Source organism: Doryrhamphus excisus, chromosome 15 (assembly GCF_030265055.1).
Source record: "Doryrhamphus excisus isolate RoL2022-K1 chromosome 15, RoL_Dexc_1.0, whole genome shotgun sequence".
In the NCBI taxonomy this organism is placed as follows: Eukaryota; Metazoa; Chordata; class Actinopteri; order Syngnathiformes; family Syngnathidae; genus Doryrhamphus; species Doryrhamphus excisus.
In genome coordinates this window covers 12,715,446-12,736,058 of record NC_080480.1, presented here as the reverse complement: position 1 = coordinate 12,736,058, position 20,613 = coordinate 12,715,446, and the positions used below count along the sequence as shown (strand labels likewise).

At 44.0% G+C, this 20,613-nt stretch overlaps 2 protein-coding genes across 9 annotated transcripts in view; one reads left to right on the top strand and one right to left on the bottom strand.

Annotated features, from left to right (window-relative positions):
* LOC131103024 (uncharacterized) overlaps positions 1-20,613 on the top strand; it is a 78,071-nt gene that overhangs the window by 8,309 nt on the left and 49,149 nt on the right. The window lies entirely within an intron of this gene.
* On the bottom strand, positions 1,834-20,572 carry LOC131103026 (uncharacterized). 3 transcript variants are annotated; one of them, XM_058048854.1, is made up of 12 exons: positions 20,278-20,572; positions 19,173-19,288; positions 18,887-19,012; positions 18,763-18,787; positions 18,014-18,085; positions 17,261-17,305; positions 15,848-15,911; positions 15,712-15,768; positions 15,589-15,648; positions 5,300-5,353; positions 5,127-5,199; positions 1,835-5,024 (listed from the first exon to the last, which is right to left on the bottom strand). In XM_058048854.1, the coding sequence occupies exons 1-11, from the start codon at positions 20,357-20,359 to the stop codon at positions 5,157-5,159; spliced, it is 744 nt and encodes a 247-aa protein (XP_057904837.1). In that variant the 5' UTR covers positions 20,360-20,572; the 3' UTR covers positions 1,835-5,024; positions 5,127-5,156. The 3 variants fall into 3 exon arrangements, with proteins under 3 accessions (XP_057904838.1, XP_057904839.1, XP_057904837.1); XM_058048855.1 differs by lacking the exon at positions 15,589-15,648 and having other exon boundaries at positions 1,834-5,024; positions 18,763-18,788; positions 18,885-19,012; XM_058048856.1 differs by lacking the exon at positions 18,014-18,085 and having other exon boundaries at positions 1,834-5,024; positions 18,763-18,788; positions 18,885-19,012.

Below are 20,613 nucleotides of genomic sequence, written 5' to 3'. Positions count from 1 at the left end.
ACTTTGTCAACTCACACAACTCACTTCCGGGCTTCAGAGGTGTATCCTGTTTACAAAATAAACGTCGTAAAAAATAGCTAACATCAACATTGAGGCAAGCTGCACCTGAGTGGTTGAAAATATCCCTGTGAAAAATGATAGTAAAGTTGCTAAGAAGTACATATCATTAAACAATTCATGGAGAAGGTCAGCTATTTCATCCAAAAAGAACTCAAGTTAGTACCCTCATTTAAACTAGGGATCGACCGATATGTTTTTTTTTCCAGCCGATGCCGATACCGATTTTTTTCCATCACCCTTAGCCAATGGCCGATTTTGCTCGGGCCGATATTTTGGCCGATATGATATGATGTGTGTTGCAGGGTCCTCAGGCAACACATAGCTGCCCGGTGGATGCCTGTCTGTAAATCATGCGGCAGAAAAATATATTGGCAAACCCACACACGTATCGGCCGATACCGATTCAAGTAAAGAACGCAAATATCGGCCTGATATGTAGCCGGCCGATGTGTCCGTCGATCCTTAATTTAAACTAGGGATCGACCGATATGTTTTTTTTGGGGCCGATGCCGATACCGATTTTTTTCCATCACCCTTAGCCGATGGCCGATTTTACTTGGGCCGATATTTTGGCCGATACTGCTTTTGCTCCTGCATTTTATATGAAAAATGACAATGATAGCAAATATTACAGGTCTCAAGTTTAAACAAATATTTATTGAAATGTAAACACTGAACACAGCAGGATTCAGCTTTCTTAAACACCAGGGCTCGACAATAACGATGTACCGATGGCCCGGGGCAAGTTAAAACAAAATTCGGGCAAGTAAATCCAATCAGCGATATTCCCGTCGGGCAAGTGTACTTTGGAATGCCATACTGCCAATAGTTTTTTTAAAGCGGTTCTTGTTGGGTGTTGGTAAAACACGGACTGAGTAATTCCGGTGGTAATTTGCAAACCAATCCTTGCAAATCTTGAAATGGACCAATCAGAATCGTTTATTTAGACCGCGGTCCGTAATCCACAGTCCGCGTTTTACCCACACCCGTTGTTCGCGATCAACCAATCAGCGATCGTTTGACTACGAAAACATCCGTCATGGCGGCGCTGCCAACGTCGTCTAATTCTGAAGGAAACAGCAAAAAGTGATGAAGCAGTGCCTCCTAAACAAGTATTTTATTAGCGGTTAGCAAATCAAATGATGGCACAGGTGAGTGAATCACATTGCTGTAACAATTTGAAGTGGTCACAATGAAACACCACCCATTAGATCCAATACCAAATGCTGATTTTGCACAAGCTACAAAATCTAGCGCTTCCATTTCTCTGTGGATTTTTCTCACCTTTTCTTCACAAATTATTGTTTGACCATTGAGCATTTTTTCTGGATTAAAAACACTTTACTAGTACACAAATGTGTCTATTCAATAATGTTTCATTGTGGTGCACAACTTATAAATATCACTGCTTACTACGACTACCATGTGTAAAGTATTATTTATTTCATTATTTTATTTATTTGACATTCTCATGTGATGCCACAAAAAATTGCATGATATCATTATGGCAGTCTTTTCATTTTACATGGGGCAAGTTCGGGCAAGTAGTTCTCACCTTAAGGATTCCCTATGGGCAAGTCATTTTGGTTTTTAATGTAGAGCCCTGAACACACATTTAAACAGCATTATCAATTTTAAAAGAAGTAAATATTCAACCCAGGCAAAACATGTATTATTATTGCATGTATTATCTATTATCTAGCATCAATGTGATGGCTGCTCCTCCGCAGTGTGACGCGTTAAAAAAAAGTCGAAAACTACCCTTGTTGTGATGTGGCGGCGGGGTGCCGCGGCTGCGTGTGTTGCAGGGTCCTCAGGCAACACATAGCTGCCTGGCGGATGCCTGTCTGTAAATCATGCGGCAGAAAAATATATCGGTGAACCCACACGCGTATCGGCCAATACCGATTCAAGTAAAGAACGCAAATATCGGCCCGATATATAGCCGGCCGATGTATCCGTCGATCCTTAATTTAATGTAAACTTGTATGACCCTGCCTCGAAGAATCATGAAGAACCGGAATCAGAATTGTTAAAATTCAAACTATACCCAACCCTAAAAGGTGGCCGCACTACATGCATTGCTGAACTCTCTAATTTATAGCTGTGTCCCCGATTGGTTAGTTGGTTGGTCTTGATTAGGACACAGATCAGAGGGACCTGTTGATTCTTTTAAATACACAGTACCAGAATATTCATTCATTCATTTTCTACCGCACGGGGAGAACATGCAAACTCCACACAGAGATGGCCGAGGGTGGAATTGAACCCTGGTCTCCTAGCTGTGAGGTCTGCGCACTAACCACTAGACCGCCGTGCCGCCCTGTACTAGAATATATTGAAAGGATTTTTTCTTGAATTGCTTACTCTTTCATAACACACATGACTCAGGGTGACACTCTTTTGTTAAAATGGAAAGGAGTTTAATAGAATAGCAAGGGCGTATAAGCAATAAAACTATAAAGAAATAAAAATACATGTAAAACTAGCCTGATAGATGACACATGAGCTCTCGTCACATATATCTGGATCAGAAGAACAGTCACATAATCTGACACCAGTTAATGTCGGAGGTTAAGGCAAATAGTTCCACAAGTAAAACTTCACCGCAAATGCATAATCCTAATCCTGGTCCAACTTCAGGTCCTTCCGGAAGTTCTCCAGTCTCTCAGTTGCTCCCGAGATGGTTCAGGGAGAAAACTGTATTCTTCTCCTCCTAACTCGCCAGTGAGGTTGTGGTAAATTTATAGTCCATGCTTGTCCGATGGTAAATGGTTTCTTCTTTCCATTCCTCAGAAGATTACATGGGGTAGTCCAATTCATAATGCAGTTCTGGGTGACAATGGTGTACACCACCAATAAAACACCGTAGGAGGAGTCCAAAGAAGCCTTTCCCTTTGCAGTTATTTAACATTCTTGTAATGTTTGGTTACATTATCACATGACATACATATCTTGTTACATCAACATCAATATGTTCTGCACCAATACAGAATGTCGAATACAACTACAACACTTTTGTACTAATATCATAGGATTATAGAAGCGGTTCCCTAATGTGGTGTAATGCAAGTGTGTGTATTGCGATCCCTATAAATGCACATGCCCATATATGGCATGAGTTACAACTAACTTGTGTTATATGGTTCCCTTTCACTAAAAGCCATTAAGCAAGCAAGATATAGCTGAGAAAATTAGATTAGATTAGATTATGGAATATGGAATATTTATTCATAATCATTACTTATAATATATATATATATATATATATATATATGCTCAGAGTCCAATAAAGTTAAATTCTCATTACCTTACGTCTCTTTTCATTGCCCAGTCCAGGTACATTGGAAACATAGTCAAGGAAGTGCCTTTTTATAACGGAAAAAATCCGATTTACGCATATACCGGATATAAATCCGATATATGCGTAAAACGGACATTTTCCGGTATACGCATATAACGGATTTCGCTTATATCGGACAAAACCAGTGGGAACAATTGAATCCGATATATCCGAGGTTTACTGTATTATACATTATATTATGTATATAATGCATCTGTGTATGCGTCCACCGCATACCTTGGGTGTATTGTCTTGGGTGAATTTACATTATTACAAAATGAGATGCTGCAGGTGGTCATATTGGCGTTCCTATCGGTAATGCCCAATTTGGATTTTTTTCTGTAGTTGTTCACATTATGAATAAGGAAGAGGGCAAGAATTTTGACGAGGAGTCTGGGCCAAGAGTGGTGGGGTTTTTTTGATGGCGAATTGTGATGTTTGTTGCCATTTGATGATGTAAAGGTGAATGTATGACTTATCACTTATTATTTTCTAAAGGTCGGGTCATATGGACCTTAGCATATATCATTATATTTTTGGCACATATCACGATACGACATATGATATAAATATATATATATATATTATGATTATTATTATACTGTGTCTGTGTATCTGTGTATGCGTCCACCGCATCCATCAGTGCTCTTGTTCTTTCCATTATTACAAAATGAGATGCTGCAGGTGGTCATATTGCCGTTCCTATCCGTAATGCCCAATTTGGATTTTTTTTCTGTAGTTGTTCACATTATGAATAAGGAAGAGGGCAAGAATTTTGATGATGGCAGGTTTTGATTTTAGAGCAGCACATGTGAGGAGTCTGAGCCAAGAATGGTCGGGTTTCTTTGATGGCGAATTGTGATGTTTGTTGCCATTTGCCAAATTTTTTTTAAATTCAGCCGAGTTTTGTATAAAAGCCATAACCCTTAGGCCACATAATTGTATTTATTGATAAGAAAGTGGATCACTCTTCTGAAGGGATGGCAGCCTCTAGCAGCATTTCATTCATCTTGTATATCCGCTGCGTTGCTATGTCATCAATTGGCTGCCCAATTGACCTTGGGCTGATACTGACGCTTGGGCTGATACTGACGCTTGAGGGCATGATACCTGGCCTGATACCAGACAAACCATGTGATAACCTATAATTATCACTTTTTTTTTTCACTTATTATTTTCTAACGATCGGGCGATATGGACCGTATTCTATATCATTATATTTTTGGCATGTATCACGATACGAAACAATTTTTTTTTTTAATTCAGCCGAGTTTTGTATAAAAGCCATAACCCTTAGGCCACATAATTGTATTTATTGATAAGAAAGCGGATCACTCTTCTGAAGGGATGGCAGCCTCTAGCAGCATTTCATTCATCTTGTATATCCGCTGCGTTGCTATGTCATTAAATCGGCTTGTTTACATTTGATCATTTCTATTGATTAATTGATTCTATTGATATCAGATCAGATGTATTGATTAAGTTGGTATCTGATCATTGGAAGAATATATACCGATACACTAAATAGATCGCCCAACCCTAATTCATGTCATTATTTAATGTTATCGTGTGTATATTCTTTCTTTGGTTCTTCATGCCAGATATTGATTCCACAGCAGTACTGTTTCAACAGAGAGAAATTAAAAAAAAAATGTAGATAGGCAGACACCAATGGGAAAAATTAATTAACTCAAAAGAAAAAAAAAGATGGACTTCTACTTACTATTGCAGAATGCGCCGTTTCAATGTACATTCAATGAACATTGTTTTGCATTTCCAATTGTTTGTGACCAGGTCTACAGACACAAAAGCCAAAAATGGAGATACCAGAGTCAATGCAACATATGAGTAGCTCGAACTTGACCTCACTGTTTTCTAGAAAGAAAATGGACTCACCTAGGAACCATAGGAGTTCGCTCTGTTCCGACATCCTCAGAGGTTCTTGCATTCCTGGATGACAATAAACAGCCACCAAGTCTTAGAGAATTAATTCATGTGATGGTACATTTCCAAAATATCATCCACCTTCTGCATCTAATCATTTTGATTGTGGATAATCTGCGAGTACTTTTGCGCCACTGTGCTTTTTTGACTTACGTCACTAAAAAGAATCATGACAAATATTTGTATTTAATTTACATTCAATTTTTGGTACCTTATCAGTACACTGAAAATACCACACAAAAAATATTATCCAAGGCTGTAATCTTACTATCCAGAAATATTTCAATATTGAACAAAGCAAAACTTGTTCTCAATCAGAAATCACTCCACACTCTTTATTGCTCTCTGGTTCTACCATATCTTACTTATTGTGTGGAAATATGGGCTAATAACTATAAAAGCAATCTTCACTCGCTAAATGTACTGCAAAAAAGGTCAGTAAGGATAATTCACAATGCCGACTACAGAGAACATACTAACTCCTTATTTCTAAAATCACAAATGCTTAAACTTGCTGATATAGTTAATTTTCAAACAGCTGAAATAATGCATAAGGCTAAAAATAACCAATTACCTAAAAATGGCATCTAATATTTCTCTACAAGAGAGGAGAAATATGATCTCAGGGAAGAAGTACATTTGAAACACTTATATGCTAGGACTACGTTAAAAAGCCATAGCATTTCAGTATGTGGAATCAAACTATGGAATGGATTGAGTAAGACCCTCAAACAATGCACAACGATGAGCCAATTCAAGAAACAATATTAAAACTGCAAGCAGTGATGAGCGGGCTCGAGCACCCCGACGCGGTCGGGGGTACGCGCGGGTCGGGGGTACACGCGGGTCGAGGGCGCGCGCGTGTTCGGACGGGCGCGCGGACGCACCGTACGAAAAACCGCAACGATGGGATAAGCGGTAAGGGAGTTACGGCACTTGCAATTTTCCGCCCGGAGGGGGCGACGCCGGCGGCGAGGCTGGTGCACGGTCACGTCCCGTCCGGCGCCCCGAACCGCCATAAAAAAATTTGCGACGATCGGACCATGCGGTAGGTACTTGCGGCGGATATACGTTTCCGCCTGTGGGTGGCGCTATACAGTCTATGCGCCCACACGGTAACGGACCGGAGGGTACCCCGAACCACCAGAAAAAAATTCGGGCAGATCCGACCATGTGGGAGGAAGTTACGGCAGACATACATTTTCACCAGTTGGTGGCGCTATAGAGTCTATGTATACACACAGTCAGAGACCAGAGGGTACCCCGAACCACCAGAAAAAATTTGGGACTGATCCGACCATGTGGAAGGAAGTTACAGCTGTTATACATTTCCACCAGTTGGAGGCGCTATAGCGTATGTACACACTGTCATAGACCAGAGGGTACCCCGAACCACCAGAAAAAAATTCGGGCAGATCCAACCATGTGGGAGAAAGTTAGGGCAGATATACATTTCCATCAGTTGGTGGCGCTATACAGTCTATGTACACACACAGTCATAGACCAGAGGGTACCCCAAACCACCAGAAAAAATTTGGGGCCGATGCGACCATGTGGAAGGAAGTTACAGCTGATATACATTTCCACCAGTTGGTGGCGCTATAGTGTATGCACACACACTGTCATAGAGCAGAGGGTACCCCAAACCACCAGAAAAAAATTCGGGCAGATCGGACCAAGTGGGATGAAGTTACGGCAGATATACATTTTCACCAGTTGGTGGCGCTATCGAGTCTATGTACACACACAGTCATAGACCGCAGGGTACCCTAAACCACCAGAAAAAAATTGGGGCAGATCCGACCATGTGGAAGGAAGTTACAGGTGATATACTTTTCCACCAGTTGGTGGCGCTGTGTTTTGAACATGGGTTCTGGAGCGTTAGGTGCGTCCTGTCATGATAGACGTCTCCACCGAAAATCATAGTGATACGTGCAACGGGTGGCGAGGGATAATGAATTGAAACTTCTAGGTGGCGCTAGTGTGTCAATTTAGATTGGTGTCACATGGGAGCACCACCAGGGCGCTCAGGCCTGGATTATGACCTTACGTGTAAGATTTCAGCAGCCTGTGACCTTCTGCGGGCAAAATATGAGCCTTCGATGGTCAATGGCGAAGGCTGACCATTCGCTGTGGCCACGCCCACCAAATGTGCTTTACACACATCATAGTCCATCGAATGACATCATCAGTCTGTCGGTCAAACTGTGTATTGACTTTGATGTACATTGCTTCAAGGCAAGGCCAGACACCAGGCAGGGCCAGATAAGGTAAAAGTTAAGGTTAAAGTAAAAGTTTGGTGGCGTGCCACGCCCACATCCTAAGTAGCAGCCCAAAATCCTTCGCAATTTAACGTGGGCCGTCCGTCTAGTGTCCGTTGATGCTACAACGGACTCATTCGGTCAAACCCCCTAGGAGGAGTTCGTCGAGATACGACCCCTACATCCTCCCCCAAATGGCCGCCGCCACCTAAAATGGCGGACTTCCTGTTGGTTTTTGAACATGGGTTCTTGAGACTTTTTTGTGCGTCCTGTCACGAGTGATGTCTCCTCCGAAAATCATGCCCATACGTGCAACGGGAGGAGAGGGATAATTATTTTAAAACTTGTAGGTGGCGCTAGTGAGTCAATTTGGCTTGGTTTCAAATGGGGGCCCCACCAGGGCCCTCAGGCTTGGAATCTGCCCCCCCTTATGAGTTTTCAAGCACATGCGACCTTCTGCGGGGGAATGATGACCCTTTCTTCTTAAACGGCGAGGCCTGAGCATTCGCCGCCAGGCCACGCCCACCACGTGCGCTTTTCCTGCATCATGGTCCATCAACAGGCTTCACCAGGCTGTCAGGCAGTGACCTTGTGACCTCGGTGTTCATCTGATGAATCTCCTGCCAGAAAAGGCCTCATGTAGATGACACGCCTTTAGCCTGTCGCCAATAGGTGGCGCTGCGACGAAATCAGGAAGTGACCTACGGGGACCTTCGGGGCGGGGCCATGATCACATGTACCAAGTATGATGAAGATCTGACCACGTGGAGGCAAGTTATTCACGTCTACAGTTACGCTCAGCGTGCAAGGCCCGGGCAGATGAAAAAGGGCAAAATTTGGGGGCGTGCCACGCCCACATCGTATGGAATATCCCAAAATCCTTCGCAATTTAACGTCGGCCAGCCGTCTAGTGTCCGTTGATGCAACAACGGACTCATTCGGTCAAACCCCCTAGGAGGAGTTCGTCGAGATACGACCCCAACTTCTGGCCCGAAAAAGGCCGGCGCCATCCAAAATGGCCGACTTCCTGTTCGTTTTACAATATGGGTTCTTGAGACTTTTTGGTCCGTCCTGTCACGATAGACGTCTCCACAAAGTTTCGTGACGATAGGTGAAACTGGTGTCGGGGGCCAATTTTTTCAAAAATAAAAGGTGGCGCTAGAGAGTCAATTTTGGAACATTGTTTTCGGGACCCCCACCAGATCGCAATTTTCGGCAGACCTGACGCGCTTGCAAAATTTGGTGAGTTTTCGGGCATGTTCAGGCCCTCAAAAGGGCCGTCGAATCGGCAGAATAATAATAATAATAATAATAATAATAATAATTAAAACTGCGAGCAGTGATGAGCGGGCTCGAGCACCCCGACGCGGTCGGGGGTTCGCGCGGGTCGGGGGTGCGCGCGGGTCGGGGGCGCGCGCGCGACCGGACGGGCGTGCGGACGCGCCGTACGAAAAACCGCGGCGATCGGATAAGCGGTAAGGGAGTTACGGCATTTACAAATTCCCGCCAGGAGGGGGCGACGCCGGTGGTGAGGCGGGTGCGCGGTCACGTCACGTCCCGTCCGACGTCCCGAACCGCCATAAAAAAATTCGCAACGATCGGACCGTGCGGTAGGTACTTGTGGCGGATCTACGTTTCCGCCTGTTGGTGGCGCTATACAGTCTATGCGCCCACATGGTAACGGACCGGAGGGTAACCCAAACCACCAGAAAAAATTAGGTGCGGATCCGACCGTGCGGAAGGAAGTTACGGCTGATATACATTTCCACCAGTTGGTGGCGCTATAGCGTATGCACACACACTGTCATAGACCAGAGGGTACCCCGAACCACCAGAAAAAAATTCGGGCAGATCCGACCATGTGGGAGGAAGTTACGGCAGATATACATTTCCACCAGTTGGTGGCGCTATAGAGTCTATGGACACGCAGATCCAAAGAGTGGAGGGTGACCCGACCGACCAAAAAAAATTTAGAGACGATCCGACCATGTGGAAGGAAGTTACGGCTATATACATTTCCACCAGTTGGTGGCGCTATAGAGTCTATGTATACACACAGTCATAGACCAGAGGGTACCCCGAACCACCAGAAAAAATTTGGGACTGATCCGACCATGTAGAAGGAAGTAACAGCTGATTTACATTTCCACCTGTTGGAGGCGCTATAGCGTATGTACATACATTGTCATAGACCAGAGGGTACCCTGAACCACCAAAAAAAAATTCGGGCAGATCCGACCATGTGGGAGAAAGTTACGGCAGATATACATTTCCACCAGTTGGTGGCGCTATACAGTCTATGTACACACACAATCATAGACCAGAGGGTACCCCAAACCACCAGAAAAAATTTGGGGCCGATGCGACCATGTGGAAGGAAGTTACAGCTGATATACATTGCCACCAATAGGTGGTGCTATACAGTCTATGTACACACAGTATAACAGACCAGAGATTGACCCAACACACCAAAAAAAAATTCAAGACAATCTGACCATGAATCAGGAAGTTATGGCAGATATACATTTCCACCAGTTGGTGGCGCTATAGAGTCCATATACACACACAGTTACAGACTGGAGGGTGACCGAACCCACCCAAAAAAATTAGGAGACGATCCGACCATGCGTAAGGAAGTTACGGCAGATATACATTTCCACCAGTTGGTGGCGCTGTGTTTTGAACATGGGTTCTGGAGCGTTAGGTGCGTCATGTCATGATAGACTTCTCCACCAAAAATCATAGTGATACGTGCAACGGGTGGCGAGGGATAATGAATTGAAACTTCTAGGTGGCGCTAGTGTGTCAATTTAGATAGGTGTCACATGGGAGCACCACCAGGGCGCTCAGGCCTGGATTCTGACCTTACGTGTAAGATTTCAGCAGCCTGTGACCTTCTGCGGGCGAAATATGAGCCTTCGATGGTCAATGGCGAAGGCTGACCATTCGCCGTGGCCACGCCCACCACATGTGCTTTACACACATCATAGTCCATCAACTGACATCATCAGTCTGTCAGTCAAACTGTGTATTGACTTTGATGTACATTGCTTCAAGGCAAGGCCAGACACCAGGCAGGGCCAGATAAGGTAAAAGTTAAGGTTAAAGTAAAAGTTTGGTGGCGTGCCACGCCCACATCCTAAGTAGCAGCCCAAAATCCTTCGCAATTTAACGTGGGCCATCCGTCTAGTGTCCGTTGATGCTACAACGGACTCATTCGGTCAAACCCTCTAGGAGGAGTTCGTCGAGATACGACCCCTACATCCTCCCCCAAATGGCCGCCGCCACCTAAAATGGCCGACTTCCTGTTGGTTTTTGAACATGGGTTCTTGAGACTTTTTTGTGCGTCCTGTCACGAGTGATGTCTCCTCTGAAAATCATGCCCATACGTGCAACGGGAGGCGAGGGATAATTATTTTAAAACTTGTAGGTGGCGCTAGTGAGTCAATTTGGCTTGGTTTCAAATGGGGGCCCAACCAGGGCCCTCAGGCCTGGAATCTGCCCCCCCTTATGAGTTTTCAAGCACATGCGACCTTCTGCGGGCGAATGATGACCCTTTCTTTGTAAACGGCGAGGCCTGAGCATTCGCCGCCAGGCCACGCCCACCACGTGCGCTTTTCCTGCATCATGGTCCATCAACAGGCTTCACCAGGCTGTCAGGCAGTGACCTTGTGACCTCGGTGTTCATCTGATGAATCTCCTGCCAGAAAAGGCCTCATGTAGATGACACGCCTTTAGCCTGTCGCCGATAGGTGGCGCTGCGACGAAATCAGGAAGTGACCTACGGGGACCTTCGGGGCGGGGCCATGATCACATGTACCAAGTATGATGAAGATCTGACCACGTGGAGCCAAGTTATTCACGTCTACAGTTACGCTCAGCGTGCAAGGCCCGGACAGATGAAAAAGGGCAAAATTTGGGGGAGTGCCACGCCCACATCGTATAGAATATCCCAAAATCCTTCGCAATTTAACGTCGGCCATCCGTCTAGTGTCCGTTGATGCAACAACGGACTCATTCGGTCAAACCCCCTAGGAGGAGTTCGTCGAGATACGACCCCAACTTCTGGCCCGAAAAAGGCCGGCGCCATCCAAAATGGCCGACTTCCTGTTTGTTTTCCAATATGGGTTCTTGAGACTTTTTGGTCCGTCCTGTCACGATAGACGTCTCCACCAAGTTTCGTGACGATCGGTGAAACTGGTGGCGGGGGCTAATTTTTTTTAAAATTCAAGGTGGCGCTAGAGAGCCAATTTTGGGACATTGTATTTGAAACCCATAAAATATCAAATTTTTCGCCAGACCTGATGTGCTCGCCAAATTTGGTGAGTTTTCGGGCATGTTCAGGCCCTCAAAAAGGCCGTCATTTCGTCAGAATAATAATAATAATAATAATTAAAACTGCAAGCAGTGATGAGCGGGCTCGAGCACCCCGACGCGGTCGGGGGAATGCGCGGGTCGGGGGTACGCGCGGGTCGGGGGCGCGCGCGTGTCCGGACGGGCGCGCGGACGCGCCGTTCGAAAAACTGTGGCGAGGGGATAAGCGGTAAGGGAGTTACGGCACTTGCAATTTTCCGCCAGGAGGGGGCGACGCCGGCGGCGAGGCGGGTGCGCGGTCACGTCCCGTCCGACGCCCCGAACCGCCATAAGAAAATTCGCGACGATCGGACCGTGCGGTAGGTACTTGCGGCGGATATACGTTTCCGCCTGTGGGTGGCGCTATACAGTCTATGCGCCCACACGGTAACGGACCGGAGGGTACCCCGAACCACCAGAAAAAATTAGGTGCCGATCCGAACGTGCGGAAGGAAGTTACACTGATATACATTTCCACCAGTTGGTGGCGCTATAGCGTATGTACACACACTGTCATAGACCAGAGGGTACCCCGAACCACCGGAAAAAAATTCGGGCAGATCCGACCATGTGGGAGGAAGTTACGGCAGATATACATTTCCACCAGTTGGTGGCGCTATAGAGTCTATGGACACGCAGATTCAAAGAGTGGAGGGTGACCCGACCGACCAAAAAAAAATTTAGAGACTATCCGACCATGTGGAAGGAAGTTAAGGCAATATACATTTCCACCAGTTGGTGGCGCTATAGAGTCTATGTACACACACAGTCATAGACCAAACGGTACCCCAAACCACCAGAAAAAATTTGGGACCGATCCGACCATGTGGAAGGAAGTTACGGCAGATATACATTTTCACCAGTTGGTGGCGCTATAGAGTCTATGTACACACACAGTCATAGACCAGAGGGTACCCCAAACCACCAGAAAAAATTTGGGGCCGATCCGACCATGTGGAAGGAAGTTACAGCTGATATACATTTCTACCAGTTGGTGGCGCTATAGCGTATGTACACACACTGTCATAGACCAGAGGGTACCCCGAACCACCGGAAAAAAATTCGGGCAGATCCGACCATGTGGGAGGAAGTTACAGCAGATATACATTTCCACCAGTTGGTGGCGCTATAGAGTCTATGGACACGCAGATTCAAAGAGTGGAGGGTGACCCGACCGACCAAAAAAAAATTTAGAGACTATCCGACCATGTGGAAGGAAGTTACAGCTGATATACATTTCCACCAATTGGTGGCGCTATACAGTCTATATACACACAGTATAACAGACCAGAGATTGACCCAACACACCAAAAAAAAAATTCAAGACAATCTGACCATGAATCAGGAAGTTACGGCATATATACATTTCCACCAGTTGGTGGCGCTGTGTTTTGAACATGGTTTCTGGAGCGTTAGGTGCGTCCTGTCATGATAGACGTCTCCACCGAAAATCATAGTGATATGTGCAACGGGTGGCGAGGGATAATGAATTGAAACTTCTAGGTGGCGCTAGTGTGTCAATTTAGATTGGTGTCACATGGGAGCACCACCAGGGCGCTCAGGCCTGGATTATGACCTTACGTGTAAGAGTTCAGCAGCCTGTGACCTTCTGCGGGCAAAATATGAGCCTTCGATGGTCAATGGCGAAGGCTGACCATTCGCCGTGGCCACGCCCACCACATGTGCTTTACACACATCACAGTCCATCAACTGACATCATCAGTCTGTCAGTCAAACTGTGTATTGACTTTGATGTACATTGCTTCAAGGCAAGGCCAGACACCAGGCAGGGCCAGATAAGGTAAAAGTTAAGGTTAAAGTAAAGGTTTGGTGGCGTGCCACGCCCACATCCTAAGTAGCAGCCCAAAATCCTTCGCAATTTAACGTGGGCCATCCGTCTAGTGTCCGTTGATGCTACAACGGACTCATTCGGTCAAACCCCCTAGGAGGAGTTCATCGAGATACGACCCCTACATCCTCCCCCAAATGGCCGCCGCCACCTAAAATGGCCGACTTCCTGTTGGTTTTTGAACATGGGTTCTTGAGACTTTTTTGTGCGTCCTGTCACGAGTGATGTCTCCTCCGAAAATCATGCCCATACGTGCAACGGGAGGCGAGGGATAATTATTTTAAAACTTGTAGGTGGCGCTAGTGAGTCAATTTGGCTTGGTTTCAAATGGGGGCCCCACCAGGGCCCTCAGGCCTGGAATCTGCCCCCCCTTATGAGTTTTCAAGCACATGCGACCTTCTGCGGGCGAATGATGACCCTTTCTTTGTAAACGGCGAGGCCTGAGCATTCGCCGCCAGGCCACGCCCACCACGTGCGCTTTTCCTGCATCATGGTCCATCAACAGGCTTCACCAGGCTGTCAGGCAGTGACCTTGTGACCTCGGTGTTCATCTGATGAATCTCCTGCCAGAAAAGGCCTCATGTAGATGACACGCCTTTAGCCTGTCGCCAATAGGTGGCGCTGCGACGAAATCAGGAAGTGACCTACGGGGACCTTCGGGGCGGGGCCATGATCACATGTACCAAGTATGATGAAGATCTGACCACGTGGAGCCAAGTTATTCACGTCTACAGTTACGCTCAGCGTGCAAGGCCCGGACAGATGAAAAAGGGCAAAATTTGGGGGCGTGCCACGCCCACATCGTATGGAATATCCCAAAATCCTTCGCAATTTAACGTCGGCCATCCGTCTAGTGTCCATTGATGCAACAACGGACTCATTCGGTCAAACCCCCTAGGAGGAGTTCGTCGAGATACGACCCCAACTTCTTGCCCGAAAAAGGCCGACGCCATCCAAAATGGCCGACTTCCTGTTCGTTTTGCAATATGGGTTCTTGAGACTTTTTGGTCCGTCCTGTCACGATAGACGTCTCCACCAAGTTTCGTGACGATCGGTGAAACTGGTGGCGGGGGCCAATTTTTTTTAAATTTCAAGGTGGCGCTAGAGAGCCAATTTTGGAACATTATATTTGAAACCCATAAAATATCAAATTTTTCGCCAGACCTGATGCGCTCGCCAAATTTGGTGAGTTTTTGGGCATGTTCAGGCCCTCAAAATGGCGCTCAAAGGCGGAGAAGAATAATAATAATAATAAAAAGAAACGGAACGATTACAATAGGGCTTTCGCACTGGTCAGTGCTCGAGCCCTAATAATAAACATTACGATTACAATAGGGCTTTCGCACTGGTCAGTGCTCGAGCCCTAACAAGCAGTTGATGTTTGCTAAATACAAGGATGAAGAGTCTTGAACCAGTCATGATGTGCTATACATATCACTATATTGACACTTACTATGGTACACATTATGTCATTGGATGGTCGTACTTCGGTACGAGGTGCATTATTTAAAAAAAAAAACTGTATTATGGAAAGCAGGAAGTGAACAAATGTAACAGTTATTGATTGTAAAAGTACCAGATGGAGGGGTAGGATTTAATAAGCTTTGCTTCTTCCTACTCCTTTATGATTATGTGATGCACTCTATCTGATGCATGTTCAGATGAAATAAAACCATTACCATTACCAGATATTTTTAATTAAAAATAAAACTATCTGAAATTGTTGTACAAATGCAAATATATTAATTGAAATGTAATTGTTGAGTGGAAAAGGCAACCTGTCATCTTGCTCTTTATTGCGATCATCACACTGTTGATCGTCACACTGTTGCCCCTGGCTGTTAACGATTAACAAACCAGTTTTAGATGAAATAACAAAACATATGAGAATGTGATCTCACCGATATTTGTTTAGCAGATGAAGACAGTCTGGAACTGTTGCACCACAATTCTGCTTTCTGCCATACAAAAGAAAAGACATTGTGTCATCTTGACAATCAAGTGGAAGGAGAAATCTTAGTTTTGACGTCACCTCACCTCGGATTGCAGTAACGCCACAAAATCACGGCAATTCCCGCGATAACCGGGACACCAATCACAACTGTGGCACAAAGTCAACAAAACATATTGTAGATGCTATCAGCAACCTTCCACGAAGAGTAACAAATTTCCAAACACAATGGAACTCGCCAAGCAAATCACAGCCTTTTATTTCCAAACCATAACATTATAATTTCCAAACTAGAGTCAAAATATAAAATAAAGACATCTTTCACCTCATGTCTAGTCCCATGTCTGGTCCCAAATGCTAATACTATATGGGAATGTATAAAGGGAAGATATGATAACATTATTGTTCAGATTGGGAGTGACCAGGATGGATAGGATCAGGAAAAAATACATCAGAGGGACATTACATGTTAGAGGCCTTGGAGATAAAGTCAGTGAGGCCAAACTGGAGAGGAGAGATAATGAATATATTTGGTAGAAGGATGCTACGTTTAGAGTTGCAAGGCAGGAGGCGTATAGGAAGGCCAAAGAGGAGGTTTATGGATGTAGTGAAGGAGGACATGAGGGTAGTTTGTATGAGAGAGACAGGGTTTGGATGGAGGCGGTTGATTTGCTGTGGCGACCCCTGAAGGGAAAAGCCAAAAGAGAAAGAAGAAGATCGCTAGTATCCATTAGTTGACTAACTTTTCAACTCATTGCCACAATGTTTTACTATAAACTTATAAACATGGCATGATTTATAACCTAGCATTACCATTACCAATACAGTAGCAAATCTGGTAGCTAACGTTTCCTATTGGTAGTGGCCTGAGACGTTGTGAGCGCACTGTGTCACTATGCCGGTATAGTAGTTCTTTAGTGTTAGCTCCTACAATAACAATACCGCTACTGCCTTTTTAGTATTATAACAGATGCAATGGCATATCCGATTTAACAAGCCAATGTTTCGACTATGGTGTATTGGTAAGAATCAGCCATACATTTTTTGATTCGTTGATGATGGAGACATGCATCGGTATCGTTTGACAGTGCGTCTTCAAAGGGAAACTGCACTTTTTTTTTTTTAATTTTGCCCATCATACCTTCTTCTTCATCAGTCCCTTTTCTGTGCATTATAACATGAGAAAATGAGTTAATACAAGCTAGCTAAAATGCACATGATTCGGACACACTTACTTTGACGCTAACATCTACTTTGTCTTAACAAAACAAAAACTTTAAAGTCAGCTGGATCCAGCATAACCCCATGACCCTAATGAGGATTAAGCGGCACAGACAATGAATGAATGAATGAATGAATGGATGGATGTTATTCTGTTGGCTTTGTTTTTGCCAGTGCCTTACACAGCATGCTTGGGAATATGATGTGCTGTTTTACACAATTTGCATTTGGAGGCTACAAAGAAAAGTACAAGTCAAAAAACAAGTCAAGTGTCTTACTGCCAACGATCATTCCGGTGTTGTTGTGTTGTTTGTCACTCTGATCTGTTTGAGAGAAAAATAGTCGTGTACATTATGAGTGTAACACAGTCAGGGGTGCCATCAGGAATTCTGTGACCCGGGCTTGCTGTTATCACAAATTGCTGTTATATATGCTATTCTACCAGTCTAATATTGTATTTACTGCTACTAAGTCTGGGTCTACATACAGTACTGTAGTATGCAATTCACTATTTGATGCAATAGAACATAACACATGTGCTTAAGGCCATCTTTTACAGCATCACCGTAATTTTTATTGTAAAATTGCCAAATATCTGTAACATTTATAGATGCACTTATACATTGAAATGGAATCATTATGTGGTAAAATTATTTGTGTTTCGTTTTCTCTCTCTCAACGGTGATTGAGTGGTTAGCATGTTGGCCACACCGTCAGGAGACGTGGGTTCAAATCGGGAGTGTGGAGTTTGAATGTTCTTCCTGTGCATGCCTGGGTTTCCTCCCACATTCCAAAAAAATGCATGTTAGGTTAATTGGCGACTCCAAATTGTCCATTGGTATGAATTGAGTGTGAATGGTTGTTTGTCTATATGTGTAGGTGTACGCTGCATAGCTCCAGCATACCCCCACGCCCCGAGTGAGGACAAGCGGCATAGTAAATGGATGGATGGATAGATGAAGTAATCGGATGATGCAATTCCAACACTGCGCTGATACTAAGTGGCATGTCACGGAACATGTCTTGCTCACCTTCATAAGTGGTCAAGGGATGGGTGACGTTGTGGGGATCCAGGGTAGTTGCTGGCTCATTTGTCATCACGTCTGTTAAATTGGGGAGGGACAACTAATTTAATAATACATGCGAAACATTAAATAAAGTGGTGAGATATAGGCTACCACAACATGCTAACACTCTGCTTGCTTATTTTATAGTGGACATTAAGCTCATTCATTCATTCATTTTCTACTGCTTATCCTCACGAGGGTCGCGGGGGGTGCTGGAGCCTATCCCAGCTGTCTTCGGGCGAGAGGCGGGGTACACCCTGGACTGGTCGCCAGCCAATCACAGGGCACATATGTTGGAACAACCATTCACACTCACATTCATACCTATGGACAATATGGAGTCGCCAATTAACCTAGCATGTTTTTTGGAATGTGGGAGGAAACCGGAATACCCGGAGAAAACCCACGCATGTACAGGGAGAACATGCAAACTCCACACAGAGATGGCCGAGGGTGGAATTGAACCCGGGTTTCCTAGCTGTGAGGTCTGCACACTAACCACTCGACTACCGTGCAGCCCGGACATTAAGCTAACAGATTCATTTCCATGACACGTAGGGCATGATGATGTCTACAGATTTTAATACAACTGACAACTGACCAAATTCTTAGCGAACAGTAAATCAAATAAGTAATTAGTATGCTACAGACATGTAAGAGATTCTTAGAGAGGTTCAACTAAAAAAAAAAGAGAGCGATTCTTTCCATCTTACCGATCATTATATAGTCCGTACAGATCTAAAAATAGAAAATGAGATGAGAAAATGGAAAATGAGATTTGCTGTCATACACATTTCACATGTAAAAACTGAGTGAAATTGATTAAGAACTTTCCACATTGTCAAGCTTGCACTTGATTGTTGTGTTTGTGCAGGTTTTTAGCACAGTAACGTCGTAGTCCATTCTTGCCACTGTGTCTTTCCAGTAATGAGTATTATTTATGTACCAGCCGATAGGTTCTCCCTAGGAAACAAGCACATTTTTTCATTTGAATGTAAATGTTTCAATGAAACATGAGTTAAATCACATTTGTTGTAAGTTGTAAGGATCGCTTCAAATGTGCCAGATTTCAAAAAAAAAAAAAAAAAAAGGACAACAGTCAAAAGATAAGAATTCAAAATACCTTTTGATAAACCTCTACTACGTGGTTGACGTTGTCTCTGTACTCCGGTTTACATCCATTGGAGAGCTTGTAGCCTTCATTGGTCTTATTGTTGTTGCAGTGCATTTTAGATTGTACTATAAAGACAAACATGTTAGTCCAGGTCCAGGTGTAGCCTGCATTGTCATTGGTGATTAAACAGGGCATTCCTAAAATTTTAACAAAACTTGTATGTGTCTGTAATGGTTAATGCACGATTAAGAGTGTTCCAAATTTTGGCGTTTCATAAACGCTCGTATACGTTAATTACATGCAGTTGTTTGTTAAACCAAATTTAACAAACAAAACCTCTTGTGTTAGGGCCAGCACCACACCTGTTTTACAATTTAATGCATAAAAAGAATTACATAACATTTGTTTATTGCATCAAGGCTTTTTGACTTTGTCAGGAAACTCTATTTCAACAAAATAAAACCAAAAAAATAATTTTTACTACATTTTGAAATGGTCTGGTTGAAATTATGACCACTGTATTGTTAGGGTTGGTTTTGACCCGGTTGTAATAATATGACTATAAAGCAATATTTTGAGCCAAAACTGAAATCATAAGTGTACAATTAGCCAACACAATGACAACCAGCTCCTTTTCTCATCATGTAAGCTTCAGGGGATTCTCATTTTGACCGCTTTTCCTGTATACCAGCAGAAAAACTATGTCCAAACATGTGAGGTGAATTCACTCATTTGATTGGCTCATTTCACATTTACAATTTGGATCATGGAAAGAATGGCAAGAAGTACAGTGAACCAAGATCTGGACCTGTTCTGCTTGAAATCGAGGGGTTTAGTGACAAAAAAAGGCCTCCATGCCCACAGCAAAAGTATTAAAACCAACATTTTCATGGCTGAGGAAGCCTAAGAAGGTAACCAAGAGATGAGAAGCAAAATGTTTTTAGTGTATTTTATAGCTGATTTAATCCACTGGTCAAAACCGACCCGTTAACATAAGACATGATACCAGGAAGCTAACACAAGAGGAAGGTTAAGTATGTGGACAATTTTCAAACGTTAAAAGTTAACACAAACTGGTTCCTCACGATCAGATAGAGCAGCTCTTATCACTCACCGCAGGTTTCATTGACACCCATCCTGAAGGAATTAATCAATAGAAAAGCACAGAACACGGTACAAGAGAAGTTAAGCTTCATTGTGCTCGGCGAAGTAATGCTACTAGAAATGCTGGTTCATTTGCGCGAATTGTTGTGAGTGATGTCATTTCCTCTGATGTAACCAAACAGACTGTAATCATTTGCTGTTACAAAAAGATCAAAATAATTGTTAATAAAATACAATACAATGTAAATACAAGATAGTTGTTATGGAAAATGAAAGAAAGCTTCATATACAGTATGTAGTGTAAGTTGTTTCTCCAACCAACATGTGAGCTAATCACATACCTTTC